Raw genomic sequence first — 21932 nt, forward strand, 5'->3', positions numbered from 1 at the left:
TCAGGTGAATGAGCTACAGAACCTCACTGCAGCTGAAGTGGTGGTCCCTCGCGAACAGACCCCCGATGAGAATGACCAGGTTATTGTCAAGATCATCGGCCACTTCTACGCAAGCCAGGTGAGGATCTCCTAGTCCTCACTCTCTTTCATAAGCTGCCTATAGATATAGAACTTACCGAGATTTGAAGAGGCCCCAACCTCTCCTCATCATTTCCATCAACAGTTTCTCCAGTACTCTTCCGTCTCCTCACTTGCTCACTCATATGTTGTTGTCTCTCTTGCAGTTGGCCCAGAGGAAGATCAGGGACATTCTTACACAGGTCAGGCAGCAGCAGAAGGGAGGAATGGGGGAGCGCCAGGGGGAGCGCCAGGGGCCACACCCCGGCCCGGTCTTGTCTGAGATGGGGCCCTCCCAGGGACTGGCACAGGAGCCCCGGCCTCAGAGAAAGTGACGGGGCAGAGGGACCTTACCGGACGGACAGACAGAAAAACGGACGGGGGATAGATGAACAGACGGATAAAAGAGAGCGACACACGGACCCAGCGATAGACAGGGAGAGATGCGAGTCAAACTGAGTCGGAGAGAGGAAACGCCTGAGAGATGACAAAGTTTAGAGAGGGGAAAAAAGAGGAGTAAAGTAAACTTAGAGAAAACAGAGACCAGATGCCAGGCCAGAGCGACTGACTAGGAATGGTGAGTTGTTTGGAGGATGTGGCAGGTAGAGGCCTCCTTTTGTGTTTCAGAGAGGGTCTCTCTCACACCAATGGGGGGCATTTGGTTCTCCTCATATGGAGAGCGACTACTCTCCCTGATCACACTTGGATGTGCCAGCCTACTTGATACTAAACCCACACTGAGCTCTTAACCATCTCCAGCCAGTCCTATATTTTAAGGGTGTTTTTTTTTTTTTTTAAAGATAAAGATATATGTATAGAAATGTTTATTCAGAGGTATTATTAATAGAATGCAGTGATCGGGAACCGGGAGAGGGGGCGGGGAAGCCATTGCAGTGAGGGTGGGGTCATGGATTAGGTGACCCTTCGTCAGCCAATGAAAGTTCAGCAGAGGGGCCGCAGTTGTTAACACTGCTCTTTGACTCCTTCGTAGAAAACTACGAAGGAAAAAAAATAAAATATGAGGTTGTAAATAGAATCTTCATGAAATGTAATGAAATGCTGCCCTCGATCGCCTTGCCTTTTGGGGTCGCCTCAAGACTCAGGTCTGCCTCGTTTCCGAGGCACTGTTTGTTCCTGAGGTCCCGATAGGCGTCTGGTCAGAGCAGTAAGAGATCAGTAAGTGCGTGGAGGCCGCGGCTAGTCCTGCAGTTCTATTGCAGAGGCTTAGCTCCGAGACGCGGACGAGAACGACCGTTAACTAGCTAGCCATGCTCGCTGGCGAGCGGCCCACGCCTAAACGGCATATTTTATATATATTATATATATATGATATGTGAGTTAACCCGGTCCCTCGGGAGAATGAATTGAGGGCAAGGAGAAATACTGTGGACAGTTGAGCCAGATATGTAGCAGTCCTGCAATGACTGACAGAGAAGAGGTCTTATTTGATTTTGCTCATTGCCTTTTTCATGCTCAGACCCAATTTAGACCAAAACCGGTTCTTTGGAATCTCCTGTGTGTTCTGGATTTTGTTTTATTGGATCTACAAAAACGTCAAAAACTAAATCCATTGGTTAATTTGATACCAAGCAGGATTGAACCCATACTTACTGTGGTCACAAACTAGTTAGGAGACCAGATGGAATCAAAAACAGTACACACAGCGGTCTTTGAGGACCACGACTGCATGGGTCAGGTGAGTTGATCCACAGTCCTTTCCTCTAGATGGAAAGGTAATAACAGTTAGTGGGGAATGGCTTCTTCTCGCTCTCTCTCCCCTCCGCTGAAGGCCTGCTGGTGACGCTTCCAGACCCCACCTAATGAAGGAGGGGTAGAAGCATGGGGCGCTCTCACCGTTACTAGAAAATATTAGATAAAATGAAATAAAAAATAAAAACCTACCTCAGGGTATTGTTACCTCAGTATTCCTAACTTCTTTTTTTTTTGCTTGCTGGTGTTTTATATAAAGCTGAAAGTCCTGAATATTTTTTATTTTTTTAAGGAAAGAAAAAAACTTTTTTTTAGGTTGTCTTGTTGCTTTGGTTATTTTTTTCTGTTTTTTTTGTGTGACTTTTATTTTGAACATCAGAATGACCCAGAGGTGATGCCCCAGAAGAAAAAGTGAAATCAGCCAACAATGGCCAGGTGATAGAGGACCATGTCATGTGTTGTCATGCCTGCTTTGGGGGCAGCCTCTGGCTCTTCTGAAGTATGATTGGAGCATTCGGTCTTTAAAATCAGAGTATTGGCCAATGGGGAATGGCGCTGTTAGTCAAGAGGGTCTCTGGGCACATTTTGGTCCATACCACACCATGGGTGTGGGTTATGATCAGGTCCCGGTAATTATGTTTTTGACATGGTCAAAAGGTTATTTATGATTATATATGTTTGTCATACAAGCTATCATTTGTTTTACTGCTGAACTAGAATACTGACAGCATGACAGGACAGGTTTTTGAGGCAGAATTCCCATGATATGACTTTGACCACTGTGTATCCAAGGCCCTCTTGTCTGTTTCATGATGACATCATCTTAATGCGCAGAATGTTTACTTACATGTTGCAGTCCATCTTTTGTGCTGTGCCAGAGAAATGTTGATGTAAGACTGAAGGGCGTTCGATCTGTCCCCTTACTCTGAAAACACTGAATGTGAATATTTATTAGCTCTGTGCACTGACCAATAAGCCTCAGCCCTCCCCATTTCTCATGATCTTGATCTGTGAGTGTGATCGTGTGTGGGTTTGGGTGTGTTAGTGTTTTTTATTTTTTTTTAAATTGGTTTTAAGTGTTACATTTTTTTGTGGGGGAAGTGGTGGGGTGTAAAAAAAAAAGCAGAAAAAAGTAGAAAGAGAACCTATGGACTCGGTTGGTCTTTCAACAGACAGAGGGGTGTTCAAAAACCTTTTAAAAATGGGAGCAAAAAACAAGGAAGTTGAAAAAAAAAATGCATAAAATAAATAGATTCAACCTGTTCATAAGATGTAAAAGGAAACCGATCACCAGACTTTTGTATTTTTTGAAATGACTATGGAGGGAAAATGATGAAGGAATGATGGAAAAGCCGAAGAGTAAAAACTTCCAGGTCACTGATTGACACTGCCAGATAGCATCATTTCCACAGCCTGAGCTACTCATTTAACACATCCAGTAGACTGGCCAGCGGCTTTGAAACATACTTTCTTACCATCGACAGGTGAAAGTCTATTCTACTGTTTATGCTTCCATTTTTTTTTTCAAGAGACGGGCAACTTCTTGTTTTGCCATGGCAAGAGCTGACTTGACATGTTTAGAGGTCTCCTTGGCAACGAGCATATGACTCCATCATCATGTGGGGTACAAATGCTCCTCGGAAGTTTCAGTCTCTTTCCGACCCATAGAGCTCTGTTCACAAACACCAAGACACACTATTTTGGATTATTCAGACTGCAGCCATTTTTTTGTATCTTTTCTTTGTATTCAGCAAGCTTTATTTGGACATGACATCTGGTTAAATACTGTTACACTAATTGAAAAATGTAAACAACTAAATATTGAAATGACAGAGAACCTCCAGGGCTTTTTAAAACTTGATGCAATTTAGTAACGGAGGCGTAGACGAGTAACAGGAGATGGGCCAATATTTTGTGAAAAGCGGGGGAGGGACTTATCTACCATGTCAGAGACTGACAGACAAATAGCGTACCCTTGTTTGACATACAGGAATTGCCTATTTATGTTTGGTGACTGGAAATGCAACTGTATACCATAGTCCAGTCAAAGTAGACTTAACATCACACACTTAACCTCCTCCCCCCTAGTCTTCTTTCACTATTTCACCACCCTGGTTTAAGATCCTTCTACTCACACTCTTACTACCAGGATTTTATTTGTACTTTCTGTACTTCACAGGACTAGGAGGACCTTTTTTAAAATCATTTCATTTTGGGGAGTTGAGGGGAACTACAGAGTCCTCCACCCTCTCTTACGCTGGCCTCGATTGTGTTCGTTTTCTCACTTCTGTTCAGACGTTTCTAGATGTATTACATATACTTTTTTTCAATTTGTTTCCGTTGCTTTAGTTTGGAAAAATGGTTGATTAATTTTTTTTCTGATCATGTTTTTTAATGCACAGGACTCTTAAACAGCTACTAAATAAATACAAAATACTAACATGTAACGCATTACATGATGTAAGTAATAACTGTGCCAAACACAAGTTTTTGTACTCAAAAAGAGAAAGAATAAGAATTTGGTTTTATCTGTAATGGATGACACCTGGTCTGTTCACTGAGTGGCTTACTCTTCAGCCCTCACACTTTGAAGCACTATAACATGAAATCCATGCTCGTTGTCTATGGCAAAGCGAATGGCTCACTATTGTGTCCACAAACAAAATTCCTCTCATGTCTGAACTGAAGTCCATTTTTATGCAATTTGAGTGATATGTTGACAAGCTATATTCATGGTCAACATTTGGCATGTGGACTGTTGATTATCCACTTACAAAACAAACCCACAACAATATGACAAAACTCTTTTGAAACTTCCCATCAAAGCTTGTAGCTTTCGCATATTGATGACAGATTCAATGATGGCTATGATTATTGAAACAAAGATGCACACCGCAATGGTTTTTTCCTCATTGGTAGACTCTGGTCTTCACTTAAACGAAACATCATAGATGGGTGCTACAAAGATGAAACAAACCTCACACATAACTGGGAACGCTACCTCAAGACTTAGCCATAAGATTGTTTTTTTATCAACCAGACAAGAGCAAACAGTGCATGTTACAGTATTTTCTTTCATTCACTTTCATTAATTTTTTAATTTTCATTTTACCTCTCCGGCTTATTGTTGGGACGGTAAAAATAAATACAGAGGGTGAAGTGGGGTGCAGGAGCAGGGAGGGAGAGGACTATGTGTGGGGAGTGACTGGGTTTATTATGGGCATCCCCATAAGGCCTGGGACATGTTGGTTTGAGTGATAAGGGGGCACTGAGGATTGGAACAAAGTGAATACATGGGAAACTAAACCCTTTGTGGCTCTTCTGGTGGAGCAGGGTTATTCGGTCTCTCTTGAATGAGAACCCAAGGGCCCTGAAATTGCTTCTGTCCCTCAGTAGATACACCACACTCTGTGCCTGTTCCACATTTCTCTGTGTTCCCTTCGGATAACCAGCTCCCCCATGGGCCCTCACTTGGGGCCCTGAGACCCAGTGTCCCACCCTCCTCCTCCCACAGTCCTCCTCTAGCTCTGCCCCTCTTCCACCATCTCTCCTTTTGTCTTCACTTCTGGAATCAAGGGGCACGATACCTGTAACCCTGTAAAAAATAATTGATTTACCTCTTCAGAAAAAAAATGGTAAAAGGTCAAATTAAAAAAGGAAACAAAAAGTTTAACATTTGAAAATGCTGAAATAAAAAGTAAGTAAATGAATAAATAACTATGTAGCGGCATCTCCATATACTGCAGTTCAGTCTATTAAAGAAAAATAACTTTAAATTCTTCCAAAGATTATTTTGTTTTCTCTGTTGTTAGAAGTTGTTTTGAAAAGATTATGAAATGGAAAAATTCAAGGGGAGAGAAACTTAAGTATTTTTTCTCTCCAAAAAAAACTAGATTTAATTATCCAGTTGCATTTTTGTTCTTCATTAGACTGATGTTTTTAGCCTCAAAATTCTTCATCTTTTTTTGGTTTGATTTATTTTCTGATTGCTTTTTCAAATGACATAGGATTGTATTTCTTGTGTTTGGATGCATTAGGATTCTCTCTCTGTGAACTGCAACACAATAACACTCAGTGAATCCTTTTCAGAGCAGCATGATGTCTAAACGATTGAATTGTTTATTTTAATTTTCAATGATTCATTTGAAAAGAACGTACCTGTTTAGCTGGTCAGTCTCCGGAGGAGCTGGAGGAGGAGGACATGTAGAGCGAGAGGCCCATCTATCGGGCTCTGCTCTGCTGCCAGCCCTCCTCCACCTCTGGGGCCTTGGCCTTTCAACTTCTGCCTGCCTGGTTTCTTTAGTTCTCATCAAGACTCATTTTAAACTCCTTGTAAACAAAACAGAGCATAGATATGTGTTATTAAAAGACGAGAAAACCGGAACCCACTTCTGTCTTGTTTTCTGTGTTGTCTTTTAACTCTATACAGTGCCTCCACTAGTGCCTTCTTCACCCACTGTGGTCTTTACAGAAAAACTACAATTTAACCACAGAACTAGAATAATGTATTATATTTCCATGAGTGGAACACTGTATCATGTCACATCAGATACCTCGATCTAGAGTTTGAAATTCCAATCAAAGATATCGATTATGAATCTAGGAACTCCATGACTATATCTGCATTTTCTGCAAATATTTGCAAAGAGGATGCACTTTAGGTATTGAAATTTCTTAGAAACAACCTCAAACACTGGTATTAACAAATATACTTAAGCCTATATCTGGAGACACTCAGCAGGAGTTTACCAAAATTCTTTACTTTCTGAGGAAATGACACAGAATAATTGTATCATGGGTACACACTTGGCTAGATCAAGGTCCTATATATTTTTTTAAATTTGTTTTACAGTTTATGAATTTAGCAGTACCCCCCTCTTATTAAAAAAATCCCCAGGTAGCACATAACGTTTTGAGAACCATACGTTTCCTAGAGCTTGGTGAGAGCATGTTTGTTCTATGGTTATTTTGCATACAGCCTTCCTACAACTTTCTGGGCACAAGATACCCAGCTAGCACATAACGTTCTGAGAACCATAGGTTTCTTAAGTGGGAATTTCAACTTTTCCCCTCATGGTTCTATTTGAAATTAATGTTCTCAGAACATTAAGAACACTTTCCATAAAAACCACAAGAAAAGATTAGTAACGTTCAAAATAAGTTCTAAGAATGTTATTAAAAACATATACATTCCATTCTCAGCTCCAACAAAACTCTATCATCGGTCTTATTAAGTGTGTTTACGTGTGTTGGCTGAGCACACCAATTGGTGACACCTGATCTTAATGAATGCTTGTTTCCATTGTAATGGGGTCTGTTAGAATACACATAGCATGCTCGCTCCATCCTGGTGGCGCTATGGACTAATTCTATGGATAGAGAACAGAAGATCATAGGTTTGAGCATCACTGAAAATGAACATTTTTGCATGATTAATGCCTAAGCAAAATAATTTCCATGTGTCCTATCAGTGCTTGGAGTTCAAAACAGTTAACCCAAACTAAGCTAGCAGTGTTATTGAAAGTTAAGGAAATTATTCTAAAACCTCCAAATAACCTATAGCTTCCACTCTCAGACCGTTAAGAAAACCTCCCAGGAAAACTTTCTGGGAACCATGTAAAACATTGTCAGAACCCACCTGCAACCTAAAAATGAACGTTCTCACAACGTTTAAAACCTTTAAATTTTACCGGGCAGGAAATGTATGACTTTGTTCCCAGAACCAATGTGAAACCAAAAACTTACATTCCCACAGCTTCCAAGGAACCAAATGTGCTAGCTTGGTAGTTTCCTGATTGAAATGTCACTAATCATACCTGTTTAAGACCAACACTGTGGTGTGTATTTATGTCTAAAGTACTGTTGAGTTCGGTAGTCAGGAGCCTGTGCTGCTAATAAATACATTTGGAAAATGAAAAAGCAGACCATTTCTAGGCTTTTACGTAGATTTCCTTATAAATGTTGCCTTTTATGGCTATGAGAGAAGCCGCTCTGTTTTCCATCACGCACGGACTACTTTCAATCTAATTGGACAATAATCTATCCAATCACATTCCACGTTGCACGGCGGCCGCTCAATTTTGAAAACCAAAATGGCTACTGAGGCTGTTGAAGCGTAAGTTGCCTAAGCATTTTTATCAAATGGAATACTCTTATGCAATGTATTTCAACCTTATGCCATAATATCGTGCCTTTCGTTAAATTAGGCTTCATATAATAGCCTAACGTTAGTTAATTATGAATCCCTAAAAATAACTGTCAAGATGATGTGAGTGGTTAGACAAGCAAGCTAGCTAGCTAGCTGCTAGTTAGATAGCAATTCGGAGTTTGACTCTGAACCATCGTTTTCAGGTTACTTGAAAGATGCGACCATCTACATTTGGAGTTGTACGATGTGGCAGAGCATCAGGAGGGTGGGGAAGCGGAGTTGATGGTGCCCTACCTAACCGTGAGTAGGTTAACACCTCACCCACTTTAGACACTTTGAAATGCTTGGCCAAACAACTCGTCAAAATGTTGGAGATGGTCAAAGAAAACATATGCATTGCATTAATTACGTTTTCTAAGTACTATCTGTGTTGTTGTTCAGGAAAGTCGTAGTAAACAGAAGATTTTGTGCAGACAGTTGTTTGTGCTGGATGACATGATGCAGCTTCTGGAGAGACTGGAGACAACTGACCAGCTGTTTAATGAACCCTGCCCCCCAAACCCCGGTAACACACAGAGACACACCCAACACATAATCAGCTATCATGCTACTCAAGATATCCTTACTTCCATGGCCTCTGAGTACCATGTAATAGTATTTGGAGGGGTCAGGTCTACCCCAGTGTAGTACTTTTGCAAATGACTGGTCTGCTGTGTTCAGGCAACGATGCTCACAGACGCTGGAAGGTCCTGAAGAGTGAATATAAAGAGGGAGTCCAGGAGCTGGAGACACTTATTAGCACCTTACAGGACAGGATGGACAAACTGCACCACAAACGGGACAGACTGACAAACCTGGTCATAGCACTAGAGAAGAAGGTATACACACACACACTCATGATGCACACTCACGGACACACACTTTAATCTGTACAGTGACTTTCCACATTTTTTAAAAAGAGAGCAACAGTCCTCACAATTTGCAGGCATTTGATGGATGTGGTCTTTCGTATGGTTACTTTGTATAGTCGTGTGCCATGTTTTGGATGTGTAATGTCTTTCCACATCTCTCCCATAGAAAGATCTCAGCCTGCAGATGGGGGAGTCCCTCAAGACGGCCCACAATGCCTTGCGTGTATGTGAGGTGCAGCTGGCCCAGCTGAGGGTGGAGACAGACGCCACACTGGCCCGCTCGGCTGACTGGCAGCACCTGAGAGATGTGTGAGTAACAAGCAGCTCTATCCACCAATCATACATCCTTGCAGAGACGTGTCCTATTTCTACACTACCCTTGGTAATTTCAAATTTAGGATGGGCACCTGACTGCCCTGCTCTAGTCCATACTCACCTCTGTCCCTTCCCCAGCCTGCAGGGCTATGTGGAGGAGACACAAGGGGTGATGCAGTGTAGGCTGTTGTCAGTGGGGTCCTCGGAGCTGTGTGTGGAACTGAGGCCCTGCTCCTGTGGATCCTCCTCCTCTGGCCAGCTGGAGCCTCTCAGACTGACTGTCACTTGGAGCCCTGATGACCACTTCCACCTCCAGGTAAACAACACAGCTGACTTCCGAACTGGGTGTTATTCACTATGAACCAAACGCTAGCAAACAAAATGTGGAGGGACCGTCCTGAATTTGTCCAATAAAAACTCTCGTTTTACTTGCAAAAAGTTTTCCGCTCAGAGTAATCGGTTTTCGTTGTAAAACGTTTTGCTACAGTGAGTGACTAATGAATACACTCCTGGTTTGGTTTCCGGTCCCTACAGCTCTTTTCCATAGCTCCTTGTCCGGGTCCATCCTAGTTCCTACAACTCTTCTCTTTAGCTCCCTCTGAGCCGCTTACCTGGCCCTGTCTCTTAGATGGGAATCATTGTTAGATTTAGCCAAGTAAGATATCGATACAATATTTCTCAGTTTTTGGCACCTATTGAGAAAAGAACAACATTTTGACGCCATTAGTCACAACCCCCACTTTGTCCCCCGTCCCTCTCTCAAGGTGTATCAGGGTACTACAGGGCTGTTAGTGGAGTCCATGAAGAGTCGCCTTTCTCACCTCAGTGCTGCCCTGCTGGAGGTCATGCAGTGCTACATCAGCCAGGGAGAGATGCTGGCTGAGATCCAGACCCTACACTCCAGGTATATATACACACACACAGTGCCTACAAAGAACAGTCAGCGATGATAGAAGTGAGACCCTTGATCTTCAATGATATAGTAGAATGATGTTTCTTTCTGAGACTGAATCCTGTAACTGTTTGAATTGCCTTACCACGTGATCTAAAGCATTGAAAGCAGCCGTCTGACTATATCCCTCTGCCTCTCTTTTGGATAGGGATCATTGAGACACACACACTTACAAAAACCAATGTAAAACAGTTGTATACAGTCGATCAGATCAACAGAGATTTCTACAAACGAAAACATGCAGAGTAGCACTCAAAAACCATAACTAGCTCAGCTGAGAACCCATCAAAGACAATGTTTTTAATGACCCCCGATAGTATATCTTCACAATATTACTTCTGAACTACTCAGTTCTACTGAAGGTGAGTAGAAGTTGTCAGCAAATATTGAGTACCTTTCCCATGCATTCTCAATCACACGAGAACACTGTTTATGTTCATAACGTTGCTTATACTCCAACACTTCTAAGAAAGAATTACACTGTGTGAGAGGTTATTCATATCTGTGGACTTTTTTCATATTTCAAGCACAATGACACATGAAGTTTTCTAACGTCCAATTTGCTTGTGTTCTTAAACACCTGTTTTTGACATGGTGACAATTTCCCCTGTGTGTAGGTTTGCTATAGACTGGCGTCCAGGCCAGAGACTGCTAGTGTTCCTGAAGACTGCCTCGAGGGTGTGCAACCTGGAGGTGGAGGAGGGCTACCCTTCCAGAGGCACAGCTACACTCATCTCTGTACGCAGGGACGGCAAACTGGTCGACAACGCTGTCCTACAGGTAAAACATTCATCGCCATTACTTGTTTATTGATGTATTGAGGCCCATTTGAGTCCCATTGAAATGGTATTAGGAAAAACTTTATTTATGCAAAGATGGAGCACTGCCCTTGTTCTTCAAGTTATTATCTACGCTTAAACATGAATTATTTAGTTCTTGAAATTATTTACCCTCTGGGGTCTTCTTTTTATTTATTTTGTAATCCACAGCTACAAACAACCATGTAAGTGATGTTGATTTGTACATTCTGTTCCGTTACAATGTGAGACATGTATGTTTGAATTTGCAGCCTCCCAAGAAGACCCCCTCTCTGACAGAGTGGCTGGAGTTCCTCTCCTCCAGTCCGTACGTCTGACCATCTTCTCTAGTTGACACAGAGGAAGTGGCTGTTTCTTTCCATGGTCACCAAAGGGGCGCCCTTACCTCTAATATGTAAATATTAGGAATGTAACAATTCAATGTGCATTGATCCTGGTTCAAATGTTTAAGATGCTAGTGCATGGTTCTGCAGGACCCCAAACCAATCCAAATTTAGCATGCATCGGTCAGAAAACCGATTTCAAACGTTACAATCGCCAGTTCACAAAAATTTTTCACTCATTGTTTTATTCAAAAAATACCTCTTATGTGTTATGACTGAGTTGATGCGTCCTCTACTTCAGTTCAGTAGGCTATTGAACTTTTATGCGTGTAACTGCATATGACTGTCAGGTAGACACAGCTGCTTGCGCCGACTGTTCGGACCTTCAACGTTCAAAGGCTTTCTCAGTGTCATATCGTAGGGTCTTATTAGTTGAGTGACAACCAATGCAATTTGCCGGGTCATTGTTACCAAATGCGCTGTAGAATTGTTTTTTTTTTACTGGGGTTGCGTCGTCTACCGGAGTGCACACAACTCGCATTGACCTGCTGAGTGGGGTTTTCAATCATTCTGATTTTATTTATATTGTTCGGGTCCCCATAATAAATAGTTTGTTTAAAGAAAAACTACCCAATCAGTGTATTTGGTCATTTATACATGAACAGGGTCATTTCATAAAGGATGCGCATGGTCACATTCATTGGTCAGAGCGCAGCATAAGCGCTCCAGAAAATTCAAAATAAAATCCAACTCTGCATGATATAATAATTGCCATTATATTAAATGCCATGCTAATTTGTAAAGATAATTATTGACGAAGTACAAGCTCAACATGTTTTATCTGACGAAATGACAAGTTAATGAGTGGGTAATGGTGATTGCAGATAATAGTGGGTTGGTAGATCTCTGCCCTATGGCTCAGCTCATGTGCCTATACCATTGACACACAGACACTAACAGGGCCTCAGTTTATAGAAGTCAGCTCAGAGTCCCAGCTCCTGCGCTCCAATCATTATCAGATATGACTTTAAAATGGAAAATGTAATGTGTTTATGCAACAACAACAGAAATACTGTATAGAACTGAATCCCATCAATTAATTTCTATAATCCAGGTATTCCTAAACTGGGGTAAGCACAATGCCATTTGGGGTTCGCCAAATAAAAATGTGATTCACTTTTTTTTTTTAAATAATTAAACATATATATTTTTTTATATATATATATATTTATTAAATTCTTTGCGTTTTCAAACAATCCATTTATATTTTCCAACGGGGCTATACATTTGGGTGAGGTTTTTCTCTCACCTGAGTAGCCTCGTTTCACTGCCAAAAATAAAATTAAACAGTCTACTATTCAGCGAAATAACAACACAATGTCAAATACAGGTAGCCCAGTCAAATAATTAACATCCAATCACATTAACCGTTACACTCTCGTGGGAATTCCACTAACTGTCCGTATGTAGCCAAACGTAGCTGCTGCTCATTCCAAATGCTCAAATATTGATAAATGGTTAAAGAAGTAAGGCCCGCATACATAGACACATACCAGCTCTACTGGTAGTACTGCTACTACCAGCAGTACTACACCTGCACCTGTCGACGACACAAATTGTTCTGTTTCCACGAGCACATCCAATGCTACCATCAGTAATTCTAAATTTGTTGTTAGCCCAGCTAGCATGGACACTGACAGATGTGAATCTGATGCAGCCGAAGAGCTACTGCCCACTTACCCGGGAAAGCACCGAACAACAGACAGGGACGTTGGACCATCGAAGATGCGCAAATATGATGAGCACTACATTGATTTGGGGTTCACTTATATTTAGAGCAGTGCCTTTCCTCAACCACAGTGTGTTGTGTGTGTGTGTGCAAAAGTACTATCTCACTACTCTATGAAACCTTCACTGTTGACATTTAGAAACAAAACATGCCAATTTGTAAAATCAGCCACGGGAGTTTTTGGAGCGAGAGTTGAGACTACTTTTGAGTAAGAAGACATGTATAAAAGCAGCAGATACCATTAATAAGAAGGGGCTAGAGACGTCATTTTGGTGAGCTACCGAGTGGCTAGGACAGGCAAGCCCCATACTATTGTGGAGGACTTAATTATTTCTGCTGCTGTGGATATGGCTGGGACAATGCTGGGGGAAAAGGCCCAAAAAACTATACAGACAATGTCTTCATCAAACACTGTTTTGCGATGCATCAGTGACATGGCAGGAGATGTTTTGAAACAATTTCTGCTTCGCATACAAGCCAGTGAATTCTATGCGTTACAGCTGGATGAGTCAACAGACATGGCGGGCCTGGCACAGCTCCTGGTATATGTCAATTTAAGGAAGACATCTTCTTCTGGAAACCAGGAAAACAGGAGATGATGATTTCTTTTAAGTGCTGGACAGCTTTGTGACATCAAATGGACTTTGGTGGTCAAGATGTGTTGGTATCTGTACTGATGGCGCAAAAGCCATGACAGGGAGACATAGTGGAGTGGTAACGCGCGTGCAAGCAGTTGCTCCCGACTACACTTGGGTACACTGCAGCATCCACCGAGAGGCTCTTGCTGCCAAGGGAATGCCTGACAGCTTGAAATACGTTTTGGACACTACAGTGAAAATGGTTAACTTTGTTAAAGCAAGGCTCCTGAACTCGTGTTTTCTGCACTATGCAATGACATGGGCAGCACCAACGCTTTTACAACATACAGAAGAAGTGCGCTGGTTATCAAGGGGCAAAGTATTGACACTTTTTTTTTTAAATTGAGAGACGAGCTTAAAGTTTTCTTTATTGACTATAATTTTCACTTGTCTGACCCCTTGCATGATGATGACGTTTCTTACATGACTGGCCTATCTGGGTGATGTTTTTTCTCGCCTGAATGATCTGAATCTAGGATTACAGGGACTATCCGCAACTATATGCTAATGCTATGCTATGTGCGGGACACAATTGAGGCTATCGTTAACCCTTGTGTTGTCTTAAGGGTAAAAAATTACCCGCCACTATGTTCAACAGCAGAGAACCTCCCTTGATATTTTTTTAAACTTGACTTTTCCTAGAGTGACCCCAACATTAGAAAAAGTGAAACATCGCCTTTGTTCATATTTCCATGAAAGCTGTTCACCACCAGAGTACAAAGATTGTCTTAGGGTCATTTTTGACCCTGCAGTTATAGAATCATTTACACACCACAAAGACAGACACACACACAATGAGAAATTTAGATTATTTGTGTTACTTATTGAACTCAGACAAAACTAAAACTTTCTTGTGCATGTGTAGCATCTCCTCTCCATGACCCCACACATGACTCAAGTTCACAGACAAAATAAAAACAATTTCGGACATAATAAACATTTCTTGACAGCATTGTTTACTAATGGGGAATGCAGTCAGAGGCTGTCAAGGTGCTGCAGATGAGTTCTCTCTTTACTGAAGCCATGAGTGTACGTTTCAGTGCCCAACAGGTCGTAGATCAGATTTTTTTTCAGATGTCCAGGATGAGCAAGAGAACAATGATTTAGAAGAGGTGGTATCTGAGGAAGATGGGGAAGAATGCAACCCAAAGCACGATGCACCATCTTCAGACGAAGAAGAAGAAATCCGCCAAGCTGAAAGAGACATTTTTGTCAAAGAACAGCAAAATAACATGGTCCTTGTCACCATTTGACAACCAGGGCAGGATGGCAACACAAAATGTCAAGGATGACCCCAGGGCCCACAAGACATGCAGTTACACATGCCCAGGACATCGCCTCAACATTCTACATGTTTATCACACCAGCCATCGCAAAAATCATCCTGGAGATGCAAAATTTGGAGGGTTTCTGTAAAATGGAGACAACTGGAAAAGGATGGATGAGATTGACCTGCGTGCCTACATAGGGCAACTAATCTTAGAGGGTGTGTATAGGTCCCGAGGCAAAGGCTGCGTGTAGTCTCTGGGATGCAGGGAGTGGAAGAGTGATTTTCCGTGTCACGATGCCACTGAAAGTCTTTCACACTTTCTCAAGAATGCTATGATTTTGATAACCGTGAGTCAAGACGTGTGAGAAACAAATTGGTAGCCATAAGAGAGGTCTGGGAGAAGTGGGTTGAGCATCTGCCATACCTCTACAACCCTGGGCCTGAAGTAATAGTGGATGAACAACTGGTTCCATTCAGAGGTACATTTTTATGTTCATATCTGTAATGTAACTGATTTTCACAATTAATTTTATTATGTATTGCTGTAATATCATTGATTTATTATATGATTGTTTTCTGTGACACTGATACTAATAACTTTTGTCAAAAGGTCGCTGTCCTTTCCGGCAGTATATGCCCAGCAAGCCAGCAAAGTATGGCATCAAGATATGGGTGACCTGTGATGCACAATCCAGCTACGCTTGGAAGATGCAAGTCTACGCAGGGAAACTGACCAGTGGAGGCCCGGAGAAGAACCAGGGGATGCGGGTTGTGCTTGATGTGACAGACGGACTGAGGGGGTACAATGTCACGTGTGACAATTTCTTCACCTCTTATGAACTCAGCCAGCAGCTCTTGAAGAGGAAGATCACCATGATTGGCACAGTTAAAGAGAACAAGCCTGAGCTCCCCCCTGCACTCCTCGCAACAAGGGCGAGAGAGGCCTTCTCATCAAAGTTTGCCTTCACCCCCACCACCACTCTAGTTTCTTATCTCCCAAAGAGGAACAAGATTGTGGTCCTCCTGAGCACACCACAAAACGGCTGAGATCAGTGATCGTGAGGAAAGGAAGCCAGCCATCATCCTGGACTAGAACCACAAAGGAAGTGTGGACAACCTGGACAATGTGATTGGAACTTATAGCTGCAGGAGGCCCCTGGTCATCTTCCATAACATTGATGTGTCCTCAAACAATGCCTTTGATATGGAACATGATCAACCCTATTATCTTATTTTATTCTTATTTATTGTTTATGCACCTTGTGGGTGGGTGCAATGTTTTTTTTTTAATGGGAGAAGACTAATATTTTGTAGTTGAATTCCTCATTGTACACTATATAAGAATGTATCACTGTGTTGCCAAAAACGTACAATACTGTTATTGTTTCCCTTCAATAAAATGCATTCAGAACTACTTTCTGCACATCTATTTTCTTAGGCTATACAAGTGCTCTCTCTTGCAAAACAAATGTTTACACATATGCAGTACCTTTAGCAATAATAATAATAATACATCTCTACTTTAGAATATTAAACGATTATGGCAGGTGTGTTGTAATAAAAATGAGTGGTGTCCACTGATTAAATGCAATCTTTGCATTGTAAAGAGGGAAACCCCAGATATTCCCAAATTTTGTGATGAATGACCACTTGTTTCTTCGTGTAAAATAGATTTCGGGTTTAAAATTCAAATAAGCCGCTTTATTTTAGGGGTTTAGTGAAGGTGGGTAAAAAAATTAACCCAAAAATTAGGGGAGTATACAGAATGTTAAGACTACACAAGGGTTAAGAAGTTGCCGCAATTCTCTGTCTGTGAACAAGGACAACACACAGGTCTTTCCATCATTGTATGATTTTTTTTGTGTGCAAATGAACTCAAGCTCATGAACAATGTCAAATAGCGAAGCACCTGAGTGAGTTGGGTGCTTTCCCGAAATGGATGACACAAACAACTGGATTCATTATCCCTTTCATGCCCTGCCTCCAGTCCACTTACCAATATCTGAACAAGAGAGCCTCGTCGAAATTGCAACAAACATTTCTGTGAAAATCTTATTTAATCAGAAGCCACTGCCAGATTTCTGGATTGGGCTGTGCTCAGAGTATCCTACCTTAGCAAATCGCGCTATTAAGACACTGATGCCCTTTGCAACCACATACCTATGTGAGAGTGGATTCTCTGCCCTCACTAGCATGACAACTAAATACAGGCATAGACTGTGTGGAAAATGATTTTAGACTGAGACTCTCCAATACAACCCAACATTGCAGAGTTATGTGCATCCTTTCAAGCACACCCTTCTCATTAACCTGTGGGGGGTTATTCTCAATTTTCGATGAACAATTCAAGTTTTATATGTCAGATATCTAAATAAAGAGCAAAATTATTGATTATTATATTATTATTTGTGCCCTGGTGTTCTTAAGAGCTCTTTGTCATTTCCCACGAGCCGGGTTGTGACAAAAACTCACTCGTTCTTATGTTAAATAAATGTATCTTATAGTGTGTGTGTGGCAAAAAAATGAGAGTGAGCTGACCCTGGTGCTAGAAGGTGTACACAGCTTGAGGTTGAATATTTGAAGGGGTACGGGACTTTAAAACATTTGGGAACCACTGCTAATCACACCAAATCATTTATGACTAAAACATATCGTTGTATCATATCAGAGTCCATGTATCTAGATGCGTATCTAGATACATGGGCTCTCGAATTTACTAGGGAGCTGCACATCCCTAGTAAATATCTCATGGCCCTTTCTAATGTTGCTCTGTTTTGTCTTCTAGATATATCTGTTGTCTTGTCTATGTATTGTTGTAACGATATTACCACTCGCATGTAAATAAATAAAACATTTTCGGTTAACTTTTGTTAATTTGTTTTTCATAATATTTATACTTAAAGAAAAGGTGAAAGTTGTGCACTCTACTCTCTATAATCGTAAAAATAAATCAGCATGTTGTAATGTAGAGTGCATCTTTTATTTCTTGATCAAAGTTTAGGCTCTTTTAGTCATCAGCACCCCTGTAAAATATCTTGTTTGTGTCTTTTTTCAGAATTTCACCACTAGAGTGTAGTAACTATGTGCACTGCATATATCCTGTGGCTGGGCCTCTGTGAATTATGTTGCTAACTGAAGGCTGGTTAGATAATCTATGGGTTGACAGATTGAGCCTGTGGCTCTTGACAAAGTCAACCCTGAAGGCTGTCAAAAGCCTGAAGAGAAATAGCCTATCTAAGATGGGTCTTCAATGGCTTCCACAAGCAATGTGTTACATTTTTTTCCACCTGCCTTTTTAACTTAACATATAAGCTGTTTACAAAACTTGCACTCATATTCTTGAAAAGACAGGCCCTTTGTCGGTGCTACTTGGCACTTGAGAGCCTGCTCTCCCTCTCACTTTTCATACGGTCACAGTTACCCTCCCTGCGTCATGCTTCACTCCTCACCAGTGGTATAAAAATACGTTTTTGGGGTATATGTACTTTACTATTCATATTTTTTGTCAGCTTTTACTTCACCACATTCCTAATGCAAATATTGTACTTTTTAATCCATATATTTTCCCTGACACCCAAAAGGACTTACATTTTAAATGCTTAGCAGGACATGAAAAAGGTTCAATTCACACACTTATCAAGAGAACATCCCTGGTCATCCCTACTGCCTTTGATCTGGTGAACTCACTAAGCACAAATGCTTAATTTGTAAATGATGTCTGTGTTGAAGATAGCCCCTGGCTATCTGTAAATTAATAGAAGGAATTTGAAATGATTGATACGTTTACTTGAGTCATTTTCTATTAAGGTATCTGTACTTTTACTCAAGTATGACAATTGGGTACTTTTTCCAACACTGCTCCTCACCAGCTGCATTTCAATTTGCTCCCTGGGATGCAGCAGGCGGGGCCAATGTCGGAGCTGTGAAAAGTTGGTTATGCGGACCGTTTGACCCACTTCTGATCCATGAGGCAGCAGCTTCTGCAGCTATTAGGTTACATTCTCCTCTCTTTGCGGTTGAGGGGTAGGGTGGTTTGATAATTCTCTTCATAGATCAGATTCCACTCCACTGTGTACGCAAATGAAAGGGATCTTGTTATTCTGTCTTCAATGTCATCCAGTAATCTCATCAAACAGCATCAGTCCTACTTTGTTTTTGTCCCCTGTTTCTAATGACTGGGAGCTCCCTAGCTTTCTCTAGGGCAGTTTTACACAGACAATTGCTTGTTGTTTATGTTATAATTGGGAAATAATACAGAGGAATTTAGAATTCCACTAACAAACACCCAATAATGACAAAGCAAAAACAGATATCCAGTGTGCACCTTATTTACGTAGGTATTCAGACCATTTGCTATGAGACTCAAAATTAAACTCAGGTACAGTTGAAGTCGGAAGTTTACATACACCTTAGCCAAATACACTTAAACTCAGTTTTTCACAATTCCTGACATTTAATCAGAGTAAAAATTCCCTGTCTTAGGTCAGTTAGCATCACCACTTTATTTTAAGAATGTGAAATGTCAGAATAATAGAGATATTTATTTCAGCTTTTATTTCTTTCATCACATTCCCAGTGGGTCAGAAGTCTACATGCACTCAATTAGTATTTGGTAGCATTTCCTTTAAATTGATTCACTTGGGTCAAACGTTTCCGGTAGCCTTCCACAAGCTTCCCACAATAAGTTGGGTGAATTTTTGGCCCATTTCTCCTGACAGAGCTGGTGTAACTGAGTCAGGTTTGTAGACCTTGCTCGCGAACACATTTTCAGTTCTAGAGACACATTTTCTATAGGATTGGTGTCAGGGCTTTGTGATGGCCACTCCAATACCTTGACTTTTTTGTCCTTAAGCCATTTTGCCACATCTTTGGAAGTATGCTTAGGATCATTGTCCATTTGGAAGACCCATTTGTGACCAAGCTTTAACTTCCTGACTGATGTCTTGGGATGTTGCTCCAATATATCCACATAATTTTTCTATTTTGTGAAGTGCACCAGTCCCTCCTGCAGCAACTTAGAGTATGTAAACTTCGGACCCACTGGAATTGTGATACAGTGAATTATATGTTAAATAATCTGTTTGTAAACAAATGGTGGAAACTGACTTGTGTCATCCACAAAGTAGATATCCTAACTAACTTGCTAAAACTCTAGTTTGTTAACAAGAAATTTGTGGAATGGTTGAAAAACAAGTTTTAATGACTCCAACCTCAGTGTATGTAAACTTCCGACTTCAACTGTACATCCTGTTTCCATTGATCATCATTGATGTTTCTCCAACTTGATTGGAGTACACCTGTGGTAAATTCAGTTGATTTGACATGATTTGGAAAGTCACACACCTGTCTATATAAAGTCCCACAGTTGACAGTATATGTCAGAGCAAAAACCAAGCCATGAGGTCGAAGGAATTGTCCGTAGAGCTCTGAGACAGGATTGTGTCGAGGCACAGATCGGTGGAAGGGTACCAAAATGTTTCTCCATTATAGTAGGTCCCCAAAAACACACTGGCCTCCCTCATTCTTAAATGGAAGAAATTTGGAACAACAGACTCTTCCTAGAGCTGGCCGCCTGGCCAAACTGAGCAATCGGGGAGAAGGGCCTTGGTCAGGGAGGTGACCAAGAACCCGATGGTCACTCTGACAGAGCTTCAGAGTTCCCCTGTGGTAGATGGGAGAACCTTCCAAAAGGACAAGCATCTCTGCAGCACTCCACCAATCAGGCCTTTATGGTAAAGTGGCCAGATGTAAGCCACTCCTCAGTAAAAGACAGCCTGCTTGGAGTTTGCCAAAAGGCACCTAAAGGACTCAGACCATGAGAAAAGATTCTCTGGTCTGATGAAACCAAGATTGAACTCTTTGGCCTGAATACCAAGTGTCACGTCTGGAGAAAACATGACACCATCCCTACGGTGAAGAATGGTGGTGGCAGCATCATGCTGTGGGGATATTTTTCAGCGGCAGGGACTAGGAGACAGTCAGGATCGAGGGAAAGATGAACGGAGCAAAGTACAGATGAAAACATTCTCCAGAGTGCTCAGGACCTCAGATTGGGGTGAAGGTTCACCTTACAACAGGACAACGACCCAATCCCTCAACCAAGACAACGCAAGGGTGGCTTTGGGACAAGTCTCTGAATGTCCTTGAGTGACCCAGCCGGAGCCCGGACTTGAACCCGATCCAACATCTCTGGAGAGACCTGAAAATAGCTGTGCAGTAATGCTCCCCATCCAACCTGACAGAGCTTCAGAGGATCTTCAGAGAATAATGGGAGATACTCCCTAAATACAGGTGTGCCAAGCTTGTAGCATCATACCCAAGAAGACTCGAGGCTTTAATCGCTGCCAAAGGTGCTTCAACAAAGTACTGAGTAAAGGGTCTGAATACTTATGTAAATGTGATATTTCAGTTTTATACAAAAAATCTCTAAAAACCTGTTTTTGCTTTGTCGTTTCGGGGTAATTGTGTGTAGTTTGATGAAGAAAAAAAAAACATATTTAATCCATTTTTGAATAAGGCTGAAACAAAAATGTAGAAAAAGTCAAGGGGTTTGACTACTTTCCAAATGCACAAATGCATACAGTAAATTACAAATTGCTCCCATTAATGAAGAACCCTGCGTCCATGGAAATGTTCCTACCCATACATATTTATTACATAATACAGTTTCTAACCTAAAATTTGTCTCCAGGACTGTATCTCATTGACTTTTGCAAACCAAATCATCGTCTTACTTTTAAAACTTTTTAAATGTTGTTCATCAAAACAAAACAGAAACATGAGAAATATTTTGAGTGGTTTTATAAATGGGCCGTCGTTGAAAATAAGAATTTGTTCTTAACTGACTTGCCTAGTTAAATAAAGGTAAAATAAATACCTGCTTGTAGTGTGTTCTATGAAAGTAGATTACAGTTTGGTTTTCTGAAGAGAACATACTTTTT

The 21932-nt window shown here is 41.3% G+C and overlaps 2 protein-coding genes and 1 long non-coding RNA gene across 5 annotated transcripts in view; 2 read left to right on the forward strand and 1 right to left on the reverse strand.

The window, feature by feature from the left end:
* Nucleotides 1-6211, forward strand: part of LOC109898340 (insulin-like growth factor 2 mRNA-binding protein 1) — a 56531-nt gene extending 50320 nt beyond the window's left edge. For 2 of the 3 annotated variants that reach the window (XM_020493284.2, XM_020493286.2), the window contains exons 14-15: nt 5-118; nt 285-4750. In XM_020493284.2, the coding sequence (XP_020348873.1) occupies nt 5-118; nt 285-452 (282 nt within the window). In that variant the 3' untranslated portion in view covers nt 453-4750. Of the gene's footprint in view, nt 1-4; nt 119-284 lie in introns of all 3 variants that reach the window. The other variant, XM_020493285.2, reaches the window with a different exon arrangement.
* On the reverse strand, nt 4837-7809 carry LOC109898343 (uncharacterized). The gene is made up of 3 exons (XR_002256345.2): nt 7573-7809; nt 5986-6156; nt 4837-5422 (listed from the first exon to the last, which is right to left on the reverse strand). It is a non-coding gene; the product is annotated as an uncharacterized LOC109898343 (long non-coding RNA).
* Nucleotide 7810: 1 nt separating this feature from the next.
* Nucleotides 7811-11923, forward strand: LOC109898342 (uncharacterized). The gene is made up of 9 exons (XM_020493287.2): nt 7811-7942; nt 8179-8275; nt 8417-8540; nt 8696-8853; nt 9053-9195; nt 9340-9517; nt 9966-10105; nt 10771-10933; nt 11223-11923. The coding sequence occupies exons 1-9, from the start codon at nt 7920-7922 to the stop codon at nt 11286-11288; spliced, it is 1092 nt and encodes a 363-aa protein (XP_020348876.1). The 5' UTR covers nt 7811-7919; the 3' UTR covers nt 11289-11923.
* The last annotated feature ends 10009 nt before the right edge of the window (nt 11924-21932 follow it).

Source organism: Oncorhynchus kisutch, linkage group LG10 (genome assembly GCF_002021735.2).
Source record: "Oncorhynchus kisutch isolate 150728-3 linkage group LG10, Okis_V2, whole genome shotgun sequence".
In the NCBI taxonomy this organism is placed as follows: Eukaryota; Metazoa; Chordata; class Actinopteri; order Salmoniformes; family Salmonidae; genus Oncorhynchus; species Oncorhynchus kisutch.

Excerpts from the sequence above, each read along its gene's own strand:
- LOC109898342 (XM_020493287.2), top strand. The coding sequence starts at position 7,920 with ATGGCTACTGAGGCTGTTGAAGC. Across the intron at positions 8,854-9,052 it reads TCATAGCACTAGAGAAGAAG|AAAGATCTCAGCCTGCAGAT; the intron begins GTATACACACAC and ends TCTCTCCCATAG. Across the intron at positions 10,934-11,222 it reads TCGACAACGCTGTCCTACAG|CCTCCCAAGAAGACCCCCTC; the intron begins GTAAAACATTCA and ends TTGAATTTGCAG.